This window comes from Aspergillus melleus (assembly GCF_016097325.1).
Source record: "Aspergillus melleus strain CBS 546.65 chromosome Unknown contig6, whole genome shotgun sequence".
Taxonomy (NCBI): domain Eukaryota; kingdom Fungi; phylum Ascomycota; class Eurotiomycetes; order Eurotiales; family Aspergillaceae; genus Aspergillus; species Aspergillus melleus.
Window position 1 is genome coordinate 532,390 of NW_025763375.1, and position 21,659 is coordinate 554,048.

Below are 21,659 nucleotides of genomic sequence, written 5' to 3' on the forward strand. Positions count from 1 at the left end.
AAGCAATGCGCTGGCCTTGGGGAGCTGAACGGATTGTTCGGATACTGCGATTTCGCGGAGATATCCTGGACGGTCTGGTCTCGCCCAGCTTTTACCGCACCGGGGCATGGACCATCCGGGCCACGATCCCCCTAGTACTCCAGCCGTTGATGCTGGTGGCCGAGCCCGCGAATGTCAAGGCAGTGCTTTCAACCAGCTTCGCCGACTGGGGAGTCGGACCTCGCCGGCTGAAGCAATTTGGACCCTTTCTGGGGCTGGGAATCTTCACAGCCGACGGTCATTCATGGTCGTCTGCGCGCGGGATCCTACGGCCTGTCTTCTCGCGCCACCAGGTGTCCGATCTCGAATTCACCAGCCGCCATGTCGACCGGCTGCTGGACTGCCTTGGCGGCAGCGAAGACGCGACGCCAGCTGAAGCTTGGACGGAGTGGGTAGATGCGATGCCCCTGATCTACCGGTTCACTATGGACGCGGCTACTGAGTTCCTCTTTGGAGAGAGCGTTGATAGCCAGCTTCGACCCGGCAGCGCATCGGATCGTCGCAATGCCTTTGAACAGGCGTTTGAGGCCTCGTCTCTAGGCGTCGGTGACCGCATGCGTCTAGGTTCCTTCTACTGGATCCTAAACCACGCGGGATTCCGTCGTGCCTGTCAACTCTGCCGCACCTATGTGACCGGCTTCGTGGACCGTACTCTTGGCCTGCCCTATGAGAAGGAGAAGAAGTCTCAGCGCGGGCTCTTCCTGCGTCAGCTATCCGAGTTAACGCAGGACCGCGTGCTCATTCGCGACCAGCTACTCCAACTGCTTTTCGCTGGCCGCGACACCACAGCCACGCTAATTTCATTTGCTCTGCTATCTCTGGCTCGCGATCCCGCTGCCTGGTCCAAGCTGCGCGCCGAAGTCCTCGCCCACTCCGCCAACTCCCTATCATTTGAGTCTCTGAAGTCTTGTTCTTACCTGCAGGCAGTTCTTTCGGAAACGCTGCGTCTCTATCCGCCCATCCCCATCAACACACGCCAGGCCTTGCGCGACACCGTTTTGCCCGTCGGTGGTGGCCCGCACGGCGACCATCCCGTGGCCGTTCCCAAGGGCACAACACTCACGTATAGTGTCTACGTGATGCATCGGCGCACCGATATCTGGGGCGAGAACGCAGCCGAGTGGTGCCCGGACAGATGGCAGGGACTGAAGGGCGGATTTCACTACCTGCCCTTCAACGCAGGCCCACGACATTGTCCTGGCCGTGAGTTTTCTGTTCTATGAGCCTGTCCCAGTATCATGCTAACCTCTAGCCTCGCAGAGCAATTTGCTCTCACGGAAGCAGCATATACCCTAGCGCGTCTAGCCAAGTCCTTTGACAGAATCGAGTGTCCTGATCCGACGCAGCCGATCCAGAAGACACTCGGCATCACGGTGCAACCAACCCAAGGGGTCAAAGTGAGATTCCGCAGAGCGTAACAGTCAGCATAGTCGTAGATAACTCTTATCAATTCATTGGAATTTGTCCTAAAAGTCAATGTGATGCTGGGGGGCTGGTATTCGGATTCCCTATCCAATGGCCTACCTGCTAATGATTTCTAAGTTGCTAGCAAATCCAATTTCTTCTCTGATTGTAACGACAGCATGACTTCAATTGTAGCAAAATAGCCGTCAGTCGCATCATCATTGCGCGGACGCAGCGTGCAGCGCGAGGAATGTGGAAGAAGAAAGGAAGACGGAAGTCGCAACGATCGACGCGATGGGTGGGTCACTGGACCGGCTAGTCCTAAAAGGGCAAGGGCGGCCTCATATGGCCTGAAGCGAATCTTGTTTCTTACTCCATGAGTCTATCGCGCAGCCATGCAATACACCGAGTACTCGCATCATCTCAGATCTTGTCGTCTGCGGATCGTGATCAGATACTGTCGTTTGCAACTTGTATCCTACTGTACCTGCTGATGTGGAACTGGTTACTTATCGGCGAGTGAGCCAGAAACAAGAAAACAGGACCCATGGAGTGCAACCTACCCCTTTCTCGATCCATGGTTTAAAGGGCCATTTAGGAGATCTTTTCCTTCCGACATATACCTATGGCTGATATAAAATTATAATGAAATTGCTCGGTACGCTACAGCTACAGGTGAATACTAGTAGTTCCGCATCCGTCTCGATTGCTCAAATCCTGTTTCTATCGTGACATTTGCATCTAATTGTCTCCACTGTCCTAGGACTGACTGCACCACTCATACACAATACACGATCTAGTCGAGTTTAGAGCTACCACCGAACTAGATCCTCGTCCACAGCGCACCCTTAGTCAACCAGTGCCGAGCCAATAATGTCATCAGGGTCCCAACTCCCGTCATCAGCCCGCAGAACAATTGAAGATACAGCGCGCCCTTGTGCCCGATGTCGAGCAGCGCTCCGCCGATGGGACTCGACGTGAGTCCCGCGAACGACTGCACCAGGTACAGTACCGCCAGGTTGCGCGTGATAGTTTGTAAATCCGACATCTGGAACAACATGGCTGGTCCCAGGGACACCGTGCTCGCGGAGGTGAAGCCGAACGTGACGGAAAAGACGACCGCTCCGCCGAACCCGCTGTCGGGTAGCCAGAGCCCGAGCACAAGCACCGTGGATAGCACACCCAACACGCACATGGTATTGAAGCTGCCAACGCGATCGGCTATCATTCCGGGGATGATGCGACCGAAGAAACTGTCGTCGATCAGTATACAGCGTTTATTCGGCAAGGCGAGAGAGAGGGACGATAACTAGGTGTGGCCTTACCTAGCTCCATTAAGCACCACTAGCGAGTCGACGTCGTTTTTCCACCCGCGTAGACGCGCCACGGTGGTTAGGAATGTGAGCACGACGAAATAGCCATTGGCGAAGAGCGTGGTTCCGACGATGGTCAGCAAAAGTCGCCGGTCCCAGAGCCCGGCCTGGCGGCTCTCGTCCTGATGCATGGCCATGCGCATGCGCCGGCGCGCCTTCAGGGCCTCAGGAGGCGATCGCAATGTCAAGTTGCTGATGGTGGTGAGAACCAATAGGACGAGGACCGCGCAGCGCATGGTCCAGCCAAAGCCAATGATCGGGATCAAGCGCTGGATCATTAGCGGGAAGACGATACCCCCGACACTGACGCCGCTAGCAGCGATGCCAATTGCGAGAGCTTGCTGGCGTTCGAACCACCGGCCCATGGTTTGTACGCTGATGAAAAACACGGCGCTTGCGCCCAGTGAGCTTATCACGCCTTGCGTCAGGAAGAATTGGTAGAACTTCGTGCACCAGGAGGCCCCCAGCAGGCCGGCGATGTGCATCGCCGACCCGATCAGTAGAAGAGGCTGCGGTCCAGTACGCTGAGTTATTGGCCCGACAATACAGGCCTGAAAGAAGTAAAATCAACGTCAGTAGGCCCTCTCGGCGACACATTCAGGTGATTCAATAACACCTACACCGAAATACATGAGGAAGAACCCCACGCTATTGATCCAGGCAATGGTGGAAGGGCTGTAGTCTCGCAGTTGATCCTGCTGATAATACCCCTGGAAGAAACCCGACCCTATCGTAAAATCGCATCAGATCTTCGAAGAAGCACCAGCGCACAAATATAATCAAGGAAAACCTACCCGCTCGCCATCCAAAAGACGCGAACATGCCGCAGAATCCCCCAATCACCACCATGTAATGCCCGACCGTCCCTTCTGTGAACTCCGCATCGACTTCATCCTCCACGATGGCTGTCTCCTCTTCTGGCGTCTTCAGACGATGCAATGGTCCCTCTGGGATGAGCTCAGCCGGAGTCGACGGCGCGGGTGTCGTCTCAACATCAGACGAAACCGCCGTCGAAGTGCCAGGATTTAACATCTCATCTGCCTTTGTAGACGAACGCGCGTTCACATTCAATCCATCCTTCTCCATGGCCGCAGTAGCGGTCGAACCCAACCCAGCAGGTAGATTGAAAGATAGGGATGTGTCACAAGCAAGCCCATCCCTAAACTGGACCGCCTCGGATACAGTAGGATAGCAGGGGCCATCGCTTATCAGCGAGATTTGGGGAATATGGGTCCTCGTCACATTGTTGCATAGCCATGACCGATCATTAATTCCCTGTCCTTGTACTTTTTTTCTGCAACGTTGGAGCCAAGGAATCTGCATTCGGCAACGCCCTACTTACGGGTCGGGTTTGGCCGAAGTGCTTGGCCGGTCGATGACGTCGGCCACCGAGGGCATGTCGCACCGGCATCAGATTTCCAACTGGTCCTCGTAATACTCTATGTATGGGGTTTTTGGTGCTTGAGAGTCTTTTGTATAGGTTTCATTGCTATCATCACGTATCACGTAGATAGGTATGCGTTGAGAAAATATAATCCATAGCCGCGAAACTACTTCGTTCCGGCTTGATATATAGAACAAGGAAATACATCTTCATCGAAGACTCAGATCAAAGCGATTCCAAAACTCGTCTATGTTAATTAGTTCTCCCTCCTAAAAATTTCTGCTCACTACCTCAGGCTTTCTTAGAAATTACACAAAGAGCCTACAGTTACGCAAATATGTCTTCGATAGATAATTATTCAGGATTGAAATCCCAGGAAAGCTAACATAACATTGAACAGCATCGCTCGCTTCGTGCATAAACATACATACAAATCGTGTCTTTCACATGGGTGTTATAGTAACGACGTAAAGGAAGGGAATGGAATGGACTCATGATGGAACGCAGAGAACTAGGCGGGGTATGGGGTATGCGTATGCAAAAGTATATCAGGGAGGAAAGAAGGAAAATCTGAAACATAAGATGGAAAAAAGGAACAAAAGAAAGTAGGTCAGGCAGTCGGTGTTGGCCATCGGTATATCGGAAAGGAATTGGTAAGACGGTAGTATAGAAGACGATTTGTGTATGTGCACGACTGTGGCAATAGAGACTTAGAAAGAATGATGTACTAGTCAAAAAGATAATGCAGAGAGTATTAGTTTAGGAGGTTCAAAGTTCGGTAAGGGTGAGGCTCGGTAGGTGTTGAGACTTGTTAAAGATGATAGCCTGGCTAGTATCGGAGCTTGCCGACAAGTCCAAAGGTATACGCCGCTTCGGCTTCGCTCTTCATTTGAATCATGTAAATGCGAGAGAAACCGCCAGTGACGCCGCCCTTCTTTGGCATAGCGCCGCCTTCGGTCTCTTCCCAGACGGACACAGCGATTCCAGTTCGGGCCACGCGTTCGAACGAGCTCTCTGGCAAACAGACATCAAGGAGGACCTCATCTCGGGTCTTTCCACGGACAAGAATGCGCTTTTCGATTTCCACGCCGCGACGAGGCGTAGCGGATCCGGAGCCTGGCGGGCTGCCTTCTCCTGACTCGGTTGCATCGACAGCATCGCTCTGCCCTCCGATGGGCGTCTCTGGGCGCGTAGATTCTTCGGGGGTAGATGGCATAATCGTGAGTCTTGCAGCTCCCATGTCTCGCCACTTCGACTGGGTCTCGCGTACGTAAAGGCGGATTTTGGCGTTTGAGAGGCCGATGCCGTCAACGCCCTTAATCGCAGCTGCAATACGCCCAAGACCAGAGCTGGGTGAATGATTCGAGGCCGCCGAGCTTGAATACAGACTGTCTTCGTTCTTGCGACTGCGAGAGGTGACCGAGGATCGCGAAATGCTAAACATCTTGCTTCCTGCTCCAAACCGCTTGAGAGCTGAGAAAGCACTACTCATAGTGCCGACGCTACTCTCGGAGTTGTCGGCGAGGGATCGAGGAGAGGCGGAGGCACGGTAGCTTCGTCTGCGGCGCGGCCATCCGAACAAGCCGCCGGATTTGTTAGGGCGCTCCATGGCGGCGGGCTGGTCCGCAAGTGGACCCCTGGCATTTTGCAGAGCGATATATGTAGGGTTGTTAATACGGGCATGGTTGATGAGACTGTAAAGAGCTTCACACTCATCCGCATTCCTAGATCGGAACATGATGTTGTTGCTCCAAGCCACCTTTGACCGCTCGGTTGGGGGCGAGCGGATACTGATGTCGATGGCTGTTCCACGTCGGATAGGCACAAGAGGAGTTAGTTCAAGCGCAATCACCGGCCGTGCATTCTTAGAGGGCAGGTTCTCCCCTTCGGGTACATCCTTCACCTCGTAGGCCTCGATCAGACCGGGGCTGACAATGATTCTACAATCATCGGGCAGCACATTGTCCCAGGATCCTTTGTCTGACCAGGCAAAAACAGACGCCACCGCAGACGTTGACTTTTCGGGCTGCGATGGGACAGTTCGATAGCCCCCTTGGGATACAGAGTTAGAGGGAGAAAGTGAGCTGGTCGCAGACGTTATGAGCGACTCCTGCACGGCCGATCTGGCAAGATCACGTGCCTTCGTCGGAGGCATCGAGGAGAGCTCGTCCTCAGATTCATCATCGGAGCTATCGGAGGCGGAATAGTCTGACTCTGAGTAGAGGTCGTAGCGTCGAACGGTAGAAGTGTCGGAATCCGAATAAGTGTCCGAGGCCGTGGAAGGTTCGTATTCATGTTTCAGTGGGGAAGAGCCACGGCGTCTAGGACGCGCGCCACCTGGACTTAGAATAGGAGTGTTCGGAAGACTCGATCCTGTGGAGCTTGGGGAGCGAGAGTGTGGCGGTGGTGCAGGGGCTTCTCCAGAGCCCTGATCGCTAGAATCGGAGTTTGAACGGGAGTGACTTTTGCGCTTGCTTCTTGTCGGACTCTCGACTGGGACGTAGTCTTCCTCATCCGACCAATCATCAACAGACCCTGAGACATAAGACTGGCTACTACCCTGTCTCAATTTGGGAATCGACGGCAAATCCATGGAAGGTACAGATGACACACGTGGAGAGCTTTCAGGGGCCTCTCTTGTCGGGGTCTGCAGCGCATATTGCTCTTTATGAACCTTGTCCTGTTGACTGGTGGCTTCGGGATGCGGGTGAGGAGTTGAAGGCCCCAGTCGCTCATTTTCTGGGATGGTTACCTTGGCCAACCCTGGGCTTGGTGGGGCTTCGTCGTCTTTGTGCGCGATTCTTCTGGCCTTGGACCGCTTGAGGCCTGTGGGTGACCGGTCATCGCCAGTTCCAATCTTTCGGGGGTCCCTTGCGTGAAGAATCGAAGGTTGAGATGGCTTCGCCGAAGATGTTTCCGACAAAGCGTAGTCCGATTCGCGGGTGACTGCGGTATTGATAGACATCCGAGACTCGGTAGCTAATGAAGAGCCGACGGTGCTGGGGTCCGACAACTGCTCCCTGGGGGAGGAACGTCGCAATGAACGACTGTGGGCCTTCTCGCCGATAGGAACATCCATTCCAGTAGGGCTCGTGGGGGGTTTCTGGACTGATGCATCATCATTAGCTGAAACTGTTTGTGCTCGGTGCCGTTGTTTAGCTCGCTCAATGAAGCTCTGGCTTCGAGAAATGGTAGGTGGAACAGGATTCAAGCCAAGCATTTGGACCCATTCGAAACCGATATCTTCCTCGTCGATTCGAAGTAATAGAAGTTCTTGCCATGGCTTGGGACTCTCCGTGCCACTGCGCAGCATGACCACAATCTCCCCCTTAGCGTCGCCGTTGCGGGCAGAAACAAATGCAAGGTCCATGGGCGGGAAAAGAAGCCATCGGTCCGCGTGGTCGATCTCACAGATGAGTAGATCTCCTCCAGCTCCACGATCGGAGTCGTAATCTCTCAGTAAGAACTCCGCACGGCAATCGATGACCTGTCCACTGGAGTGGTATACAGACAGGTTGAAGAAGTCACGAGCCCGCACTCGTCGACCCTTTTCTATTTGAACGTCGGCAAGTGGTCCCAGAGTCGCCGGGTCACGAGCTCGGGATGCGTCGATACAGGCGGCAGATTCATCTTCCAGGCGTGCTCGCTCCTCGCGGGCTCGGCGGCGCGCATCGGTAACTAGACTTTGATACGCCGTTGCCACTTCGTCTGCCTTTTCTGAGGGTTGCAGCATATTGATGCCCTTGAAGGTCTTGGCGAGGTACTTGAGACGTACGAGCGGCCGTTTTAGCAGGTATGCCACATCGACCTTCTCCCCGTCACTGTCAACCACATCCCCGTTTTCATCTCGAGCCATACCTTCGTCCAAGCTCTTCGTATCCGCGTTTTCTGCAGCTTCCCCTTCCTCCAGGGGAGCTAGATTGACAATGACATCCTTGAAGCCAAGCCTCCATGCCTTCAGATATTCGCGGTACACTCTTTGAGCCCCGTGCGCCCAAGTGAGCAAGGAATCTGCGTTATCTTCGGGAATTCTTTTGTGTAGCGTTTTCAGCCGCTCAACAGCAACGCCCATGTCCACTATTGGCTTGGTGAAATTGGCCTCGTCTTTGGGATCCATCGACGGATGGAACAGGCCAGCGGCGATTGCTGAGTCGGACCTCGAAAGAACACAGGTCAAGAGCACTGGTATCACACCCCCAACCAGCGTCTTGAGCTCGCGCATATATTTCGCCTCGTCTGCCGACATCTCCTTCAGGAGGTCAGGAATAGTTGCGTTCATTATTCGACTCTTGTTAGATCGGATACTTCGAGCGGACCGAATGCTCCGACTTCTACCATTTGGCGCGGAAAGAACAGAAATCAGATCGTCATGAGTCGTTAAGCGCCTTTTCAGCTGGGTCGATACAACAGGAAGAGAGTTAGGGTCAAACTGATCCCTTTCCTCCGCATCTCCTTCCTCGGCCGGGGTCGATGTTTGCGCCTCGGACGCGGTCCCGGGATCGGCTGCCTGGGGTCGCTTATCGGCGGTGGTATCCAAGGAATCAAGCGATTCGATGGTTGACAATCGACGAAGACCCGTACTTGGTATTGGCCTTTTACGATGAATCGGGACTGGGGGGTTATTCCCCGAAACCTCAGAGCCGTCTGACAACAGAGTTTGCGCATCCGACGGTTCTTCCTTTTCGGCAGGAGCTTTGTCGCGAGGTGTCTTGTCCTTAGCGTCAGATGATGACCGGTTATGCTTGTGTTCGTTGGACTTCCTCCTGCTTGAAGAAGACGCATCTCTTTGCGACTCTTTCGAATCTCTCGAACCAGTGATTTCGTCGGTCATTCGCTTGGCCCGCTCGCTGCCGGTAGTCGAATCATCCCTGCTCTTGACTCGTCGTTTACTCGTGGTTTTCCGGCGCGTGTCACTCTCCGCATCGGTATGAGTTGCACGGTCCCGGCTCTGCTCCCTCTTCGGAGATTGCTTGGCCCTGTTGGTCTTGGTGTTAAGGGGCGCAGGCACTTCCACGTCCGGATCCATGTCCATGAACGGGTCTGACGTTCCCGACAGCCATGCCTCAATCTTGGAGCCACGACCATTATTCGGCACAGGTTTGGGGGGTTCTGGTTTTGCGAAGATCTTTCTCGACTCGTCCAGCATGTGCCCGAAAATGCCTCCCTTAGGGGGTTTTAGAGGTGCCCGGTTCTTCGGGGTTGGATTTGGACCGGGACCTCTCGCCCTTCGCCTGGACAACTCTGAGAAATCCGCATCGCTGTCTGCCCAGTCGGCGTCCTCCCCGGTGGCACTCTCCTTTTTCGACGTGGACTCGGAGAGATCTGACTTGGACGCCAGTTTTCCTTTGTCTGCACTTCCCGGTCGCGAAAGGCCCTTCGAGGAACCATTGTGCGAGCCACCCTCCTCCTCGATCTTGCTTGTTATGATAGTATCATGGTCCCGCGAAGCTCTCGATTTCCGCCGTTCCCTGCTGGTCAAGTCCGACGCCCCGGTTTTCTCCTTCTCCACGCCCCGGGACGGAAGCGACACTCGTCCTTTATCGTTGCTTTTCGGGGATGGCTGTGACTGGTCATTTGTCGTGTACTCAGCGATGCGCCGGGGCGGCGGCAACTTGGGGGAAGGGGTCTGTGCGGAACTGCGATTGAGCTTCCAGTGCTCGTCGCTTATAACCCGTTTGCGTGGAGTGCTTTGACTTCTCATCCGAGTGGTGGTCGATCCTGCAACCGAAGACTTCTCCTTGACAGTCGGGCAATTGGATTCCACGGCCGAGTTCTCATCATCCTCGTCGTAGTAGAGCTCCTCAGCGGTGATGACGCCTCCTCCCTGTTGCTGCCATTTCCGGACCTTGGCCCGCACGGAGTTTGTGTCGTAGATCCCCAACGGCTGTCCGATATCCAGCGGTTTCTGCTTGGCCGGGGTTGATTTGGGAGTACCCCCACGACTGGAGGGGCGATGCGGAGTTGAGGGGGGCGGCATCGATGTCTGTGGCGGGCAAGTAATGTTAGCATGATTTGGGAAACGGAGCGAAAAATAAGAATCATATAATTCGAGCCAGAAACAGTGGGTGGTGGAGGGAATAGAAATTGTCTTGGAAGCAGCGAGAGTGTTGTGCGATCGCTGTTGTTGTGGTCGAATCCCAGAGCTCCCATGCACGCATAGTACGTCACCCTTGTTTGTTTATGGCGAGGCAAACGGAAGGAAAGTATACCACTCACAGACAACAATCACTGGCTTCGAAGGGGTGATTCCGGTCGCTTCTGGAGGAGAGAGTGACACAGAAACCCGGAAATCAAGGGAGAAAAAAAACCTGAACGCTGCGACCGAACAGGCGGTCAAATGCGGGCTGCAGGTCAAAGGAAAGAAGAAGAAGAGAAGGAAAGACAAGAAAAGAATCAAAGAATGACGGACGGACGGGATCGAGTCGGGTCAGCTGGCAGATAAGCTGTCCCTCGAGGTCATAATCCTCAATCACACGCTCCCAAAGCATAAAAAGCAAAAGACAATCGCTTTGGAGTCTTCTGACAACAGCAGCGAAGCACGAGAATAACAAGAATAATTGATCATGATCGAGGGAGCAGCCCGCTATACTTACTGGGTCGGTCTAGTCCAGATGGAGTCTCACTTGGGCGCTGCCCGGGAAACCAAACGCCGCGATCAACACCGCCCCGTCATTCCTCGTGCCCAAAGCATGGATTGGATCTTCTGCAGCTCGTGTTGACTGAAGAGTCGTTCGGATGTGTACTCTGTAGGTGGAGGGTAACAAAGGTCCTATTTTAGCTCCTCCTCTTTCTCTCTCATTTCCTCCATCTGACTTCACTCGCTCTCCTCCCCGTCTCCTTCCCGGATTCTTATATCCACATCCAACCCGCCTTTTTGTCTGCAGTGACGCCACCATCAGACAGCCACGGTGGATGTGCCCGAGCGCACTGGTCTCCAACAAACCGTTTCGGTTCCAATAACCCCGGACAATTAATCTATTTTGGGTTTTTTCGCAATTCTCACGGTCCTTGCCAGTTTCCATTGCCATTGTGGCCGAATCAACCGCCGTCTGGACCACCGATCCACCATCTACGCGTCACACAATGTGGGCCGGTCGATGCAGCCCATTTTCACTGGCGTGTTGGCTATGTCATCCTGAGCGTGTTCTTAAAGCATATATTCCTGCATAGATCTCGTGCATTTACTCTGATGTTGGAAAAGGAATCTGTAGGTTCAGAAGTGGACTCGCTGCGATGCTCTACTTCTCTGTAGTCGTGTAATCCGAACCGCTCCTCACCGAGATTTACGTTGTGCGGATGTTTCCTCGAAGCTCTTGAACGCCTTTGCGCTTGCTCGCATGCTCTGCACGAAATAATCTAGCCACGCTGTAAGTATACTTGCCAGATGGGGCGCAGGTCAAATTCCAGCACTTACAGAGCGGGACCACGATCCAGATAAAATTCATCAGGAAGTAATAGATCCAGAAGTAATAGGGTTCCGGTCGACTATATGGACGGTCATGAACGTAGTGGTCATAGAGACTGGTGGCATAGTAGAGTGAGTCGCCGTAAAGATGGGTCATGCAGGCCGTGAGCTGGAACGGATGGCGCAATGAACTCTGCGCAAAGATCAAATATGCCACGAGAAGACACAGCGGGCCCCAGAGCACCTATTGAATTATCTCTGTCAGCTATATCGTCGGCACTGCAAGGTTGGCTTGGACTGGTGTGCATACAACGGTCATGGTCTCCATACAGAGCACCAGGGTATCCGACGTCATGTATCGCGAGTCCGATAAGGCATATTCTTTCCACATTTGCCCAAAGAAGTCTTGGGCCGACGCCATCCGGTCATGATGGATCATGAAATAACCCTCGAAGAAGCAATGGAGCGACCCCGCTGAAGGACCCCGACAAGACAATGTTAGTTCTTCCAAGTCCAAGATTTTGACCACACCTGCTGCGGGGGTTTCCTACAAAGAACAAACCACATGATAGCTATCCTATCAGCCCGGGTCAAGCTCGGTCGCAAAAGGCTAACGAGGCCCAAAGTGGCGCCCAGCAAGGCTGCAGCCCCGACACTGGCGGCGGTAAGCAGAGAAAGGAGAGACGCCTCATTGGCCACATATCCATGGATTGGAGCATCCAGGGGATAGTATGGATGAAGAGCTGGTTCGGGAGACATGGTGGCCATGATTCGTCGAAGCACTAGAGCTGTTGGGAGTGCCAAAGAGAGGCTGGCGCGCGAAGAGACAGAGACGCTTCGGCCGGCGCCAATCCAGCAGCACTAACTAGCGAGTAAACAACGCATCTGCCAAGACCGGCCAGCCCTGATCGTCCTGGGATGCCCGCAGATGATTGTCCGATCGCGAAGTACCGTTGAAGGAGCAGGTTGTTCCCGGTGCTGATCCAGCATCACGAATTGAAACATCGGTAGTATTTGGGCACTTCGGAGTCGGTGGTATTGCCGTCCCCGTAGTCGGACTGTAATCTCTTCATTCCGATGGTAAAGTGTACGGCGTAGAGTGTTAAATGCAGAGTGAAGACCGCTGACTGATGACGACCCAAAAAGGTTAAATGAGCTCCTTCTGACCCGCTAACCCAATACAGCTAGCTCAAAACCTCAGGCAACAGCCCTGCCTGAGGACCTCAACGCCCGCGGCGAGTCTCCATCGGGATCGCAGGTGCTCGCCCCCTCTCTCCATGCGACCGCGCCCGTGATTCTACTCTCCTTCTCATCGCTTCATGGAGTCTGCGGGAGCCCTTCATTCCGCGCCCTTCTACAATGGCACCTGGTTCTCTTCCACGGAAGCCCTTGGGGCTTGATGTACCCCGCACGTCTGCATTCGAATCGCCTCCACCGATAGCGGCTCTGTTCGTGATCCGCTTCGATATCAAGGCCGGGTAAGTCTTCCTAGACCATGGCTTGGGCTTCGAAGTATCTAATCTGAATCTCTTTTGCAGATATGTGATATCCTGGAAACGAACCGTCCCCGGAGGTGGGTCATGACATCTTTTTTGTCCATGTGTCATTATCCATACTAACTAATAATCAATGTTCAGTCGAAGTCGAAGGCATTGTCGAATATAAGTCGCTTCCGTCCGGTCTACATAATGTCTCGGAGGATCTGATGTATGCTTGGAAAGCTGCGCTGTGTCTTGGTAGTCAACTGATGGTCCTCGACTAGATATTTCGTCCACGAGCAATACTCGGGCATCAGCGCCTTCGTGAACCATCCCGCGGAAGAGGCCGAACGAAATGCGAAGATGTTCGCTATTGGAGTGCTAGTTCCGCTGAGCTCAGGGAGACTGGGAAAAAGCTGGAGGCACGCTCCGAAGCTGAAGGAGCTTGCGCAGTGAGTTAACCCTTCGTTTTAAATTAGACTGCAAAACCTAATGGGCGGGCCCCCTTTTCTAGGAACTATGCGCAAAATATGTCGGAAACACAGCCCCTGTCGGATTACTGGGGGACCTACGAGATCCGCGAGAGCGACTCGTCAGGTCTGCCTCCCGACTCCCCCATTGAATCGCCCCTCAGCCTGCGATTACGAGCCCACGGGGAGCGACCGGATAATCAGCGTCGTAGTCGCGCATTCAGCGATGCGATCGTGTTGGAAACGCCTAGGCCGGCCCTGACGCCTTTCCATCCAGCTTCGTCCCTTCCTGACTTCCTCGACTGTTTCGGGCCTCTTCTGTTCCCGCTGTACAGAGCCGCCTTACTGCGCAAGAGGGTGCTTCTGATGGCAGAAGTTCCGGTTCACGTTCCTTGCAACTACGGTATGGGCGTTCTTGGTCTACTTAGAGCGATATCCTTACTAACCGTGCACCAGTATATGATTTGTCTTTATTGGCCTCGTTACCTAATTCACTCCTTCCTCTGCTTCCATCAGATAGAATTCCAGCTCTGCGACCTCGTGCCCTCTTCAACGTTGGGATTCATGACATCCCTTATCTCTCGACCTTCGTGGGGAAATCCCCTGATTCCAGAGGGGATGCTGCTTGGATTGCCTGCAGCACAGACACCGTTCTCACTATGAAACCTGAACTATACGATGTCCTTGTGACTCTGCCGCCACCTCATTCGAAGAACGCCGCCGAGAAAGTCTATCCGAAAATTTCCGTCATGCCCACCGCAACGGCGCAGCACAAGTCCTCTCAAGCGGCTGAGCTCAAGGCAACGCAGCGAGATGCACGACGCTTCACAACGCTTCGCAAGGGCCTCCAGCATGTCTCGCGGGACGAAGACACGCAAACCGAAGAAGAAGACGATTCCGACGCGGCATCTACCTATTCATCCAGCCCCATAGTCGAACCGCTTTCCTGGGCCCGACTGGCATATACCTCCTTCATCTGGTGGGCGTCTGCCGGCGAGAAGCGCGACGGCCTGACCGAAGAAGAGGAAGAAGAGCATCAATTCGAACAAGACACCCGGCTCCTCGCCAGCGTCGACAGCCTCCCCAGTCCCCCTTCCGGCTCCATGGGCCGTCGCTCTATGCCCGCCGCGGAATCTATCCAACAGCCTCCCGAGATCGCCTTGGTCGCCTACTTCCGCCGTCTCACCACCCAAATTTTCATCACTCTCTCCGACGTGATCGCCCGCCACGACAGCCAAGACGCCGCCGACAACGGGGAACCCAACGACGACGATGAGATCCCGTACGAAGACGACCCAGAGAATGACCTGGAACCTTCGGCGACCATTGGCCGTCGGTCCACGCAAGAAGACGACACCCGACCACTCCTGCGCGGCGACTCGGGCGCCGAAGACGACGCGTCCCGGGACAACGACAAGCCCGTCAGAATTACCACCGAGGACATGACCGAGATGGGTCTCGACGTGTGGAGCGCCGCTGATCGTATCTTCGTCCAGGAGCTGGTTCATACGTGGTGGGGTCGCAAGTCGTACGTCGATAGCGCTCGCATCAGATGCTGTGGCATCTCGATTCTGTAAATACCACCCTCCCCATTTTCGTTATTTATGTCTGTGTACAGCATGTCCTTTTTATCTCTCAGCATGTCTGTGGTTGCTATCTATTTCTTCATTTTCGATTGTCATTCTCGGGTTTGCGTTTCATAGAGGGTAGCTAGTTCGTTGCATTTGCGAGGTTTTCTCGGTTCTAAGTAAATCGGAGTTATGTTCTTTCATGTATGCGTCAAAACAAAAGCTCGTCTATCCAGTTATATGATCAAAACGAAAGACTACTATATTCGCATCAGGTAGTAGAAGTAGTAGTAGGCCAGAGAGTCTGACAATTCGTAGCAATCGTTGGGGAATTTAATCACTTTTATTTACACCAAGAGAAGGGGAAGCCGGATATTTCGAAAAAAGAATATGAGAATGACATAGGAAATAGTAAAGAATGTTTAGAAGAAGTCAAATGTTTGAGAAGGTAGAAGTGTGTGATGGGTTCGTTATTGCAAGACATATCCAAACTGCACAAGGGTCGTTTCAAAGAGATAATAAAAATAGTAATAAACAGATAAACAGTGGTAAAGAAGATGAAATAGCAAGAGATAGTTAGATCCGAAGTTGAAAGAAATAGGAAAAAACAAGCAAACCAAATCAAGATCCAAGTGATTAACGCCATTGCGCTGGGAGAGAGAACAGGGTATCAGAAATCGTAAAGCCCAAGAACCAAAACGACCATTTCCATCACAGAACACCGCTAGGTCAGAATCAAGACATTCACCGACGATGCGTCATCCGGATCGGTGCACTCAAGTCTCTTCGATTCCGCATGTCACCGCTTTCGCTCCTCCGTTGCGGATTGTGTACGCCAGGAATACGACGAGCTGAGTCCGTTGGGTGTGAACTGCTATTTGCTGTGCGACGAGTGGTTTCCATCGCGCTGGCAGATCGTTTCGTGGTGTTGGCACGACCTCTACGAGCCCGGATCTGCGCAAGGGCTTCTTCCCGGCTGATGGGAGTTCCTTGAACGGCGGTGCTCTGGCCTGGGATGGAGCCCTCTTTTCTGAGGGGGACCCTTTTCATGCTTTCGTCATTCGTCGTGCTTCTATGGCTCGCTGCCGTCCTCAAAGGCGGGTTAACCGGGGTCGTTTGAGCGGGAGTTGGTGAAAGATGGACCGGGGCTGGCACAGCAGATTCGGCTTGGAAGTATTCAGCAGGCTCCTCTTCCTGGTTGAGCTCGTACTTTGCAAGAGGGCTTGTGGGCTGGCGTTTGGCGGCCTCCACAGGGGACATTGGCGGGATGAAAGCGTGTTTCTTCCCAGATCGGACTGGAGATGGAATCTTTTGGAACGTCCCGGTGATAGGGGAGAAAGTAATGAGCGGCTCGTCTGATGCTTCGTTTGAATCCATCGGTGCATGCTTGGGAGGCGGTGGTGTTTTATCTCGAATGCCTGAAGAAGTTGGCGAACCGGCCTTAGGGACGTGCTGTTCAGCCGGCAGGTGGTTCGAGACCGGTTGATCAAGCAATTCAGCGTGAGTCTGTTGATTGAGGGCTTGCTTGTTTTGCTTGCTGGCGTCCACGTCGATTTCAGGACTTATATCCTTGATCTGGGGTTGAGATTGAACTTGTACACTCTCCAGCTCTTCCACAACACGACATGAACAACGCTTGAACTCGCATTCCATACGGAGAAATTCTGCCAGTTCTTCTGCGTTCTCTCTCATGCGCTTTTCCAGCCGAAGAGAAATCTGGAGATGTTCAACCATGGCTTGATTGCGCATGATAGCCATACGATCCTCCCGTCGAGCCGCTTTGAGAGCAAGTTTGAAGTCCTCCTTGGTAGGTCTCATGACGGCCTGTTTGGCAACCTCCAGAGAAGCCTCTTTGGGAGCCTCAATCAGGGCATTTTCGGGGACTTCTTCTGGAATTTCCTTTACATCCGTAGGAGGCGCCTCGTGAGGGCCCTCGTGAGGGGCCTCTTGATGAGCTTCCTGAGCCTCTTGAGCCTCTTGAGGGGCTTCTTCGATTTCTTCTTTGATCGCCTGCCGGGGAGTCTGTTCTCTGTCCTCTGCTGCCACATCCGATAGTCGCAGTCTCTTCGGAGGTGTGGCCTTCGTGGGAGACTCCTCCATTTCTTCGATAGGAAAGTCGGCCAAGTAGTCTGCGGATCGTTTCGGTCTTCGAGATGCCGGAGTTGCAAGTAGGGCAAGATCGCCTTCTGCTAGAGACACTCTCGAGCCCACCTCCTTGCGCAGTGCTCGGTCGCGGGTCTTCAGGGGGTCGGCAGCGTTTTTAGCTTCGGCAACGCGCAGTCGTGCTTTCAGCTCCTCAAGTTCCTCGGTGAGCCCAGCAATTGCGTAGGCCCGCTCGAAAGCCTCCTGTTTGGCTTTATCTTTCGATTTTCGCTCCACCTCAAGTTCCTCTTTATATGCCTTGGCTTCCCCTCGTGCTTCCTTCAAATCTTCCTGCGTTTTCACCAAGGTCGATCCTGCACGGAATGCCTCCTTCCGTGCTTTCCGGATTTCCTTCTCGTATATCGTTCGTTCGTGGGCTTTGCGCTCCTTGGATGCTTGCAACTCCTCCAGCAGCGACTCAAGTCGTTCGCTGATACGGCGCTCGCGTGATTGCGCCTCAGAAAGTTGAGCGAACACATTCGATAGCGCAGACTCTGCCTCTTCGCGTCCAAGAATGGCTCGTTGAAGAGCTGCCGATGCGCTAGCAGATGGTTGCTGTGGCCCTGCCGGGCTACCCGTCCGCGATAGCTGGTTCAAAAAGGCAACCTTGGATTGTACATCAGAGTTCGCCCTGGCGCTTTTCCGGTGAAGGTCAAAAATGTCGGATGATTGTGAGGGGGACTGGGGAGGTAGTTGTTGTTGATTTATTCGTTCAGGCGAGAGGGGGTTGAGTGCTTTTGTCGGGCTCGACAACAATTTCGTCGGCGACGACATGATGAACGCCGTAGAGGTGATCAAGTGATGATTAGTGGGATGAAGAGTTCAACAAGTCAAGCATGACAGCCACTGTGTGAGAACTCAAATAATAACAGCCCCGTGGCCAGTCACGCCGGTGTGGAGAGTTTGTTCGGTTGATCTTTATCGGTGACGCACCCACAACAACGCCAACTTGTTTACTGCCAAGCCCATGGTTTGTGTCAGGTGACCGTTGCCCTTGACGACCTGCGCTTTTCCCGATATGGTCGGCTCTTTATCACGTGGCTGATTGCCGACGCTATGCCTGAAGTGGGACATCCCACTATCGGGTGGTCCGTGCGCCACGCTGCGGTGCATTCCTCCGTTTTCTCTCGTTGTTCGGACAGAGAGCCTAAGCTAAGTCTAATTTGGTTTTTGAGATGTGTGTGCTGTATACTTCTACTCCATGTTGTCCCGGCTGACATTTGGATGACTTCCACGTCTAGTGAAACCAATGTCCCGTCTTACGTAGTCCATTCATCTCCGAAGCAGACATGCATGAGATTATCACTCTCCAGCTAGGCCAGAAGGCCAATTACTTGGCGACGCATTTCTGGAACTTGCAAGTGAGTGCACATGGATGCCCCTTTTTCCAAAGGCTATCCGCTGGAGACATATTCTAATTCTCGATTAGGAATCATATTTCACATATGACAACGAAACCGAGTCTACTGTTGACCATGACGTTCACTTTCGTCCCGGTGTAGGAGCGGACGGGTCCGAGACGTATACTCCACGAACAGTGATATACGACTTGAAGGGCGCATTCGGCACTCTTCGCAAGTACAATGCTCTCTACGAGTTGAGCGAGGATGCAAATCCAGGCCAAGGACTTTGGTAAGAACTCTCCACCAATATATCTTTGTGACAGTCAATTGTTACGCACCGATCCTTACCATTTATAGGGATGGGAAAGAGATTATACAACAACAAACAGCCATTCCGCAGAGTGAGTACCAAAAGAACCTAGATGCAGGGCTTCCAGCACCCCAGCTTTCTGCAGAAACGGTGCGGTACTGGTCCGATTACAACCGACAATTTTATCACCCGCGGTCCATTGTCCAGCTGAATGATTATGAGCTCAACTCCAGAGTAATGCCCTTTGAGGACTGGAATGTCGGAGAAGACCTCTTCGATGATCTCGACAAGGAGCACGACCTGCTTGACCGAGATGTGAGGCCATTTGCAGAAGAATGTGACCAGCTGCGTGCGCTGCAAATCTTCACAGGGTCTGACGATGCCTGGGGTGGGTTTGCGGCGAAGTACGTTGACAGGCTGCGAGATGAGTATGGCAAAAAGGCCATCTGGGTCTGGGCTATTGAGAGTGGTGCAAAGGTTCACCGGGTAAGAATTCTCTGGCAATTCCTCTCAACCTGTATATCATACTCATTCTTTCCAAATCTAGCAAACACAGATGAAGCGGGATATGAACAAAGCCCGGACCATCTGCAACATTTCCCCTCAAAGTTCCTTATACACACCCATCATAGACCCGCCCAGTCGCCTTCCAAGCACCGTTCATCTCAACCCGCACTCCCAATGGTACACTTCAGCATTGATTAGCTCTGCCATGGAAACGGTTACACTGCCCACTCGTCTTCGTCCATACCACAATTTCGAAGCTTCTTTGGCAGGCGACGACAGTATTCACAAGATTTTCGAGCTACAGTCTTCCATCTTCAGAGCGGTGGACGATGAGAAGCAAGCTTCTAATTCTAAGGGGTCAAATGAAGGAGACGAATCGTCCAAGGTACAGAAAGAATTTGATTTGGACTTTTCCTATGATAGCCTGGATAGCAACACGTCCCATATATTCAACCAACTTCAGGTCAGACGCGGAATTGAGGACACCGATGACAAGATCCCTTCCATGAAAGACCTGAGTCTTATCCGAAAAGAGCGCGCTTATAACTCGGAGCCAAATTTCCAGAGGTAAGTACCAACTACCTTCATGTGTGCCGCAACCAGCTCATTCATCTTCTAGTTTCCACACATCACTACAATTCCCCGTTCTCGACAGTTTTCCGAGTGACTTATTCTCGGTGGCTAAACCGGAAGGAAAGATGAATGTTCTCGCAACTCTGACAGCATCCTCACGAACAGCGGATAGTATCAGAGCCATGGAGACAGTTGCCAGTCGGATCATCAGTGTCGACGAGCGTGAGAACATTGTGAATGGACTAGGGGAGATTCGCGAAACCTATGAAACTGGGTGGATGAGTGACTCGGATTTCGATGACGATTAGATAGTTTTGCTCGCATATCTAAATTAATTGTTTACAAAACCCGCCGTGGCTTCTCAGAAATAACATTGGAAACAAATTGATCGCCCATTGAATTTGCCATATGTCGAAGAAGGAGAAAAGACAAGAATTCCAGAAGAAAGAAAGAGAGAGAGAGAGAGAGAGAGAGAGAGAGAGAGAGAGAAAGAAAGAGGGAAAGGAAGCAAACGGTCCACAAAAACAACAGTGGCCTCGTGAAAGCAAGGTATTCAAGCGGGGACAAGCCCCATTAAGCTCATCTGTTCTCTTCCAGATGATCTCAAAAAGTCCACCGACATGTTGAGTACCTCTCTGGGATTTCTTCCTTGGGAGACTGTGGGCCCGAACAGCACTCGACGCGTGACATGAATGGCTTGGTTCGCCGCCTGTTGCGGGTTGGGTGCTGGAAAGATCTGCTCACGCTGCTGGCATATTAGCATACCTTGCCGGTCACGGACGTAAAGGTCGGCAACCCCTTCTACTCGATTGGAAGTACCGATACGGCGCCAATCCAGTATCAAGACCGCATTTACCTCTCCATTACCGCCCACTAGCCACAAGTTCATGTCGTCTAATAACTCCCGGCGGGGTTCCGACCAACCTGCTTCGACGACAAAGGTTGGCCTTACAAGATTATCGGGGCGCATGCATGCATCAGGCTCCTTAATGGAACCTGAGTAAGGACCTTGCGTAAACCTCTGCCCTACCTCACATCAGTAACGTTCAATGTCAACGAAAAGTATAACTCAGATAGAAATAGACCTACTAGGCGAGGCAAGGAGTTTGAGGTGTCGATATTCAGGAAAGGTAAGAGTTCCTTGTTGAAGCCATTGGCCCATCACGTCCTTGACCCATGTCATATGGGATTCATGCACTTCAGACGGCATAACACAAATTCGGAGTCTTTTTGTTACGGAGTTGTAGGTAATCCTTTTCTCGTTTAGTACGGTAGTCGAGTTATATCAAGATTCTTTGGGTATAGTACCTGCATGCATCACGCTCTAGGACTTGTTCAAGTCTTGTGGAGACACTCTCGAACCGTTCCTTGGGGAAGTCGTAATAGGTAATTGCTGTCGAATGGTCACAGGATCTGACCTGGTCGGTTATGTGTGATATCAAATTCTCTCTCGAGTGAAACGTTGATGCTTGGAAGTCAAGGAGAATTGTATCTGGCGAAGCATTGACCCCAAGAAGGGGCTGAGCGCCACTAGGTTGAGCCATATTGAATACCTGTCCCCTAAAAGACAAGGAGGTTGAGAGTGAGTTGGATGTAAGAGAGAAGAAGAAAGGAAAATATATTTGAATTTGAGTGCCTAGTGGCCAGAAGGTTAAATGGACAG

General features: G+C 52.7%; 9 protein-coding genes across 10 annotated transcripts; 3 read left to right on the forward strand and 6 right to left on the reverse strand.

Moving 5' to 3' along the window:
* Window positions 1-5: 5 nt before the first annotated feature.
* LDX57_009959 (cytochrome P450) lies at window positions 6-1,457 on the forward strand (the record flags this gene model as incomplete). The annotated part of the gene is made up of 2 exons (XM_046091701.1): window positions 6-1,242; window positions 1,300-1,457. 2 exons carry the CDS (start codon window positions 6-8, stop codon window positions 1,455-1,457), a joined length of 1,395 nt encoding a protein of 464 aa, XP_045947678.1.
* An 809-nt stretch (window positions 1,458-2,266) lies between these two features.
* On the reverse strand, window positions 2,267-3,181 carry LDX57_009960 (uncharacterized protein; the record flags this gene model as incomplete). The annotated part of the gene is made up of 2 exons (XM_046091702.1): window positions 2,267-2,696; window positions 2,769-3,181. The coding sequence occupies 2 exons, from the start codon at window positions 3,179-3,181 to the stop codon at window positions 2,267-2,269; spliced, it is 843 nt and encodes a 280-aa protein (XP_045947679.1).
* A 207-nt stretch (window positions 3,182-3,388) lies between these two features.
* On the reverse strand, window positions 3,389-3,902 carry LDX57_009961 (uncharacterized protein; the record flags this gene model as incomplete). Its single annotated transcript, XM_046091703.1, has 2 exons — window positions 3,389-3,543; window positions 3,611-3,902. The coding sequence occupies 2 exons, from the start codon at window positions 3,900-3,902 to the stop codon at window positions 3,389-3,391; spliced, it is 447 nt and encodes a 148-aa protein (XP_045947680.1).
* A 1,127-nt stretch (window positions 3,903-5,029) lies between these two features.
* Window positions 5,030-10,688, reverse strand: LDX57_009962 (uncharacterized protein; the record flags this gene model as incomplete). Its single annotated transcript, XM_046091704.1, has 2 exons — window positions 5,030-10,183; window positions 10,614-10,688. The coding sequence occupies 2 exons, from the start codon at window positions 10,686-10,688 to the stop codon at window positions 5,030-5,032; spliced, it is 5,229 nt and encodes a 1,742-aa protein (XP_045947681.1).
* A 785-nt stretch (window positions 10,689-11,473) lies between these two features.
* Window positions 11,474-12,373, reverse strand: LDX57_009963 (EXPERA domain-containing protein; the record flags this gene model as incomplete). Its single annotated transcript, XM_046091705.1, has 4 exons — window positions 11,474-11,556; window positions 11,615-11,849; window positions 11,916-12,079; window positions 12,157-12,373. The coding sequence occupies 4 exons, from the start codon at window positions 12,371-12,373 to the stop codon at window positions 11,474-11,476; spliced, it is 699 nt and encodes a 232-aa protein (XP_045947682.1).
* A 591-nt stretch (window positions 12,374-12,964) lies between these two features.
* Window positions 12,965-15,130, forward strand: LDX57_009964 (uncharacterized protein; the record flags this gene model as incomplete). The annotated part of the gene is made up of 6 exons (XM_046091706.1): window positions 12,965-13,083; window positions 13,144-13,178; window positions 13,243-13,312; window positions 13,368-13,535; window positions 13,598-13,956; window positions 14,010-15,130. The coding sequence occupies 6 exons, from the start codon at window positions 12,965-12,967 to the stop codon at window positions 15,128-15,130; spliced, it is 1,872 nt and encodes a 623-aa protein (XP_045947683.1).
* A 735-nt stretch (window positions 15,131-15,865) lies between these two features.
* Window positions 15,866-18,037, reverse strand: LDX57_009965 (uncharacterized protein; the record flags this gene model as incomplete). The annotated part of the gene is made up of 1 exon (XM_046091707.1): window positions 15,866-18,037. The coding sequence occupies one exon, from the start codon at window positions 18,035-18,037 to the stop codon at window positions 15,866-15,868; it is 2,172 nt and encodes a 723-aa protein (XP_045947684.1).
* Window positions 18,038-18,426: 389 nt separating this feature from the next.
* DML1 lies at window positions 18,427-20,339 on the forward strand. 2 transcript variants are annotated; one of them, XM_046091708.1, is made up of 5 exons: window positions 18,427-18,624; window positions 18,693-18,895; window positions 18,964-19,402; window positions 19,464-19,990; window positions 20,043-20,339. In XM_046091708.1, the coding sequence occupies exons 1-5, from the start codon at window positions 18,553-18,555 to the stop codon at window positions 20,302-20,304; spliced, it is 1,503 nt and encodes a 500-aa protein (XP_045947685.1). In that variant the 5' UTR covers window positions 18,427-18,552; the 3' UTR covers window positions 20,305-20,339. The 2 variants fall into 2 exon arrangements, with proteins under 2 accessions (XP_045947685.1, XP_045947686.1); XM_046091709.1 differs by having other exon boundaries at window positions 18,427-19,402.
* A 210-nt stretch (window positions 20,340-20,549) lies between these two features.
* LDX57_009967 (uncharacterized protein) lies at window positions 20,550-21,206 on the reverse strand (the record flags this gene model as incomplete). Its single annotated transcript, XM_046091710.1, has 2 exons — window positions 20,550-21,022; window positions 21,086-21,206. The coding sequence occupies 2 exons, from the start codon at window positions 21,204-21,206 to the stop codon at window positions 20,550-20,552; spliced, it is 594 nt and encodes a 197-aa protein (XP_045947687.1).
* Between the last annotated feature and the right edge of the window lie 453 nt (window positions 21,207-21,659).

Coding starts and splice junctions, on each gene's coding strand:
- DML1 (XM_046091708.1), top strand. CDS start 18,553: ATGCATGAGATTATCACTCTCCAGCTAGGCCAGAAGGCCAATTACTTG. Junction 18,625..18,692: donor CGCATTTCTGGAACTTGCAA/GTGAGTGCACAT, acceptor ATTCTCGATTAG/GAATCATATTTCACATATGA. Junction 19,403..19,463: donor GTGGTGCAAAGGTTCACCGG/GTAAGAATTCTC, acceptor TTCCAAATCTAG/CAAACACAGATGAAGCGGGA.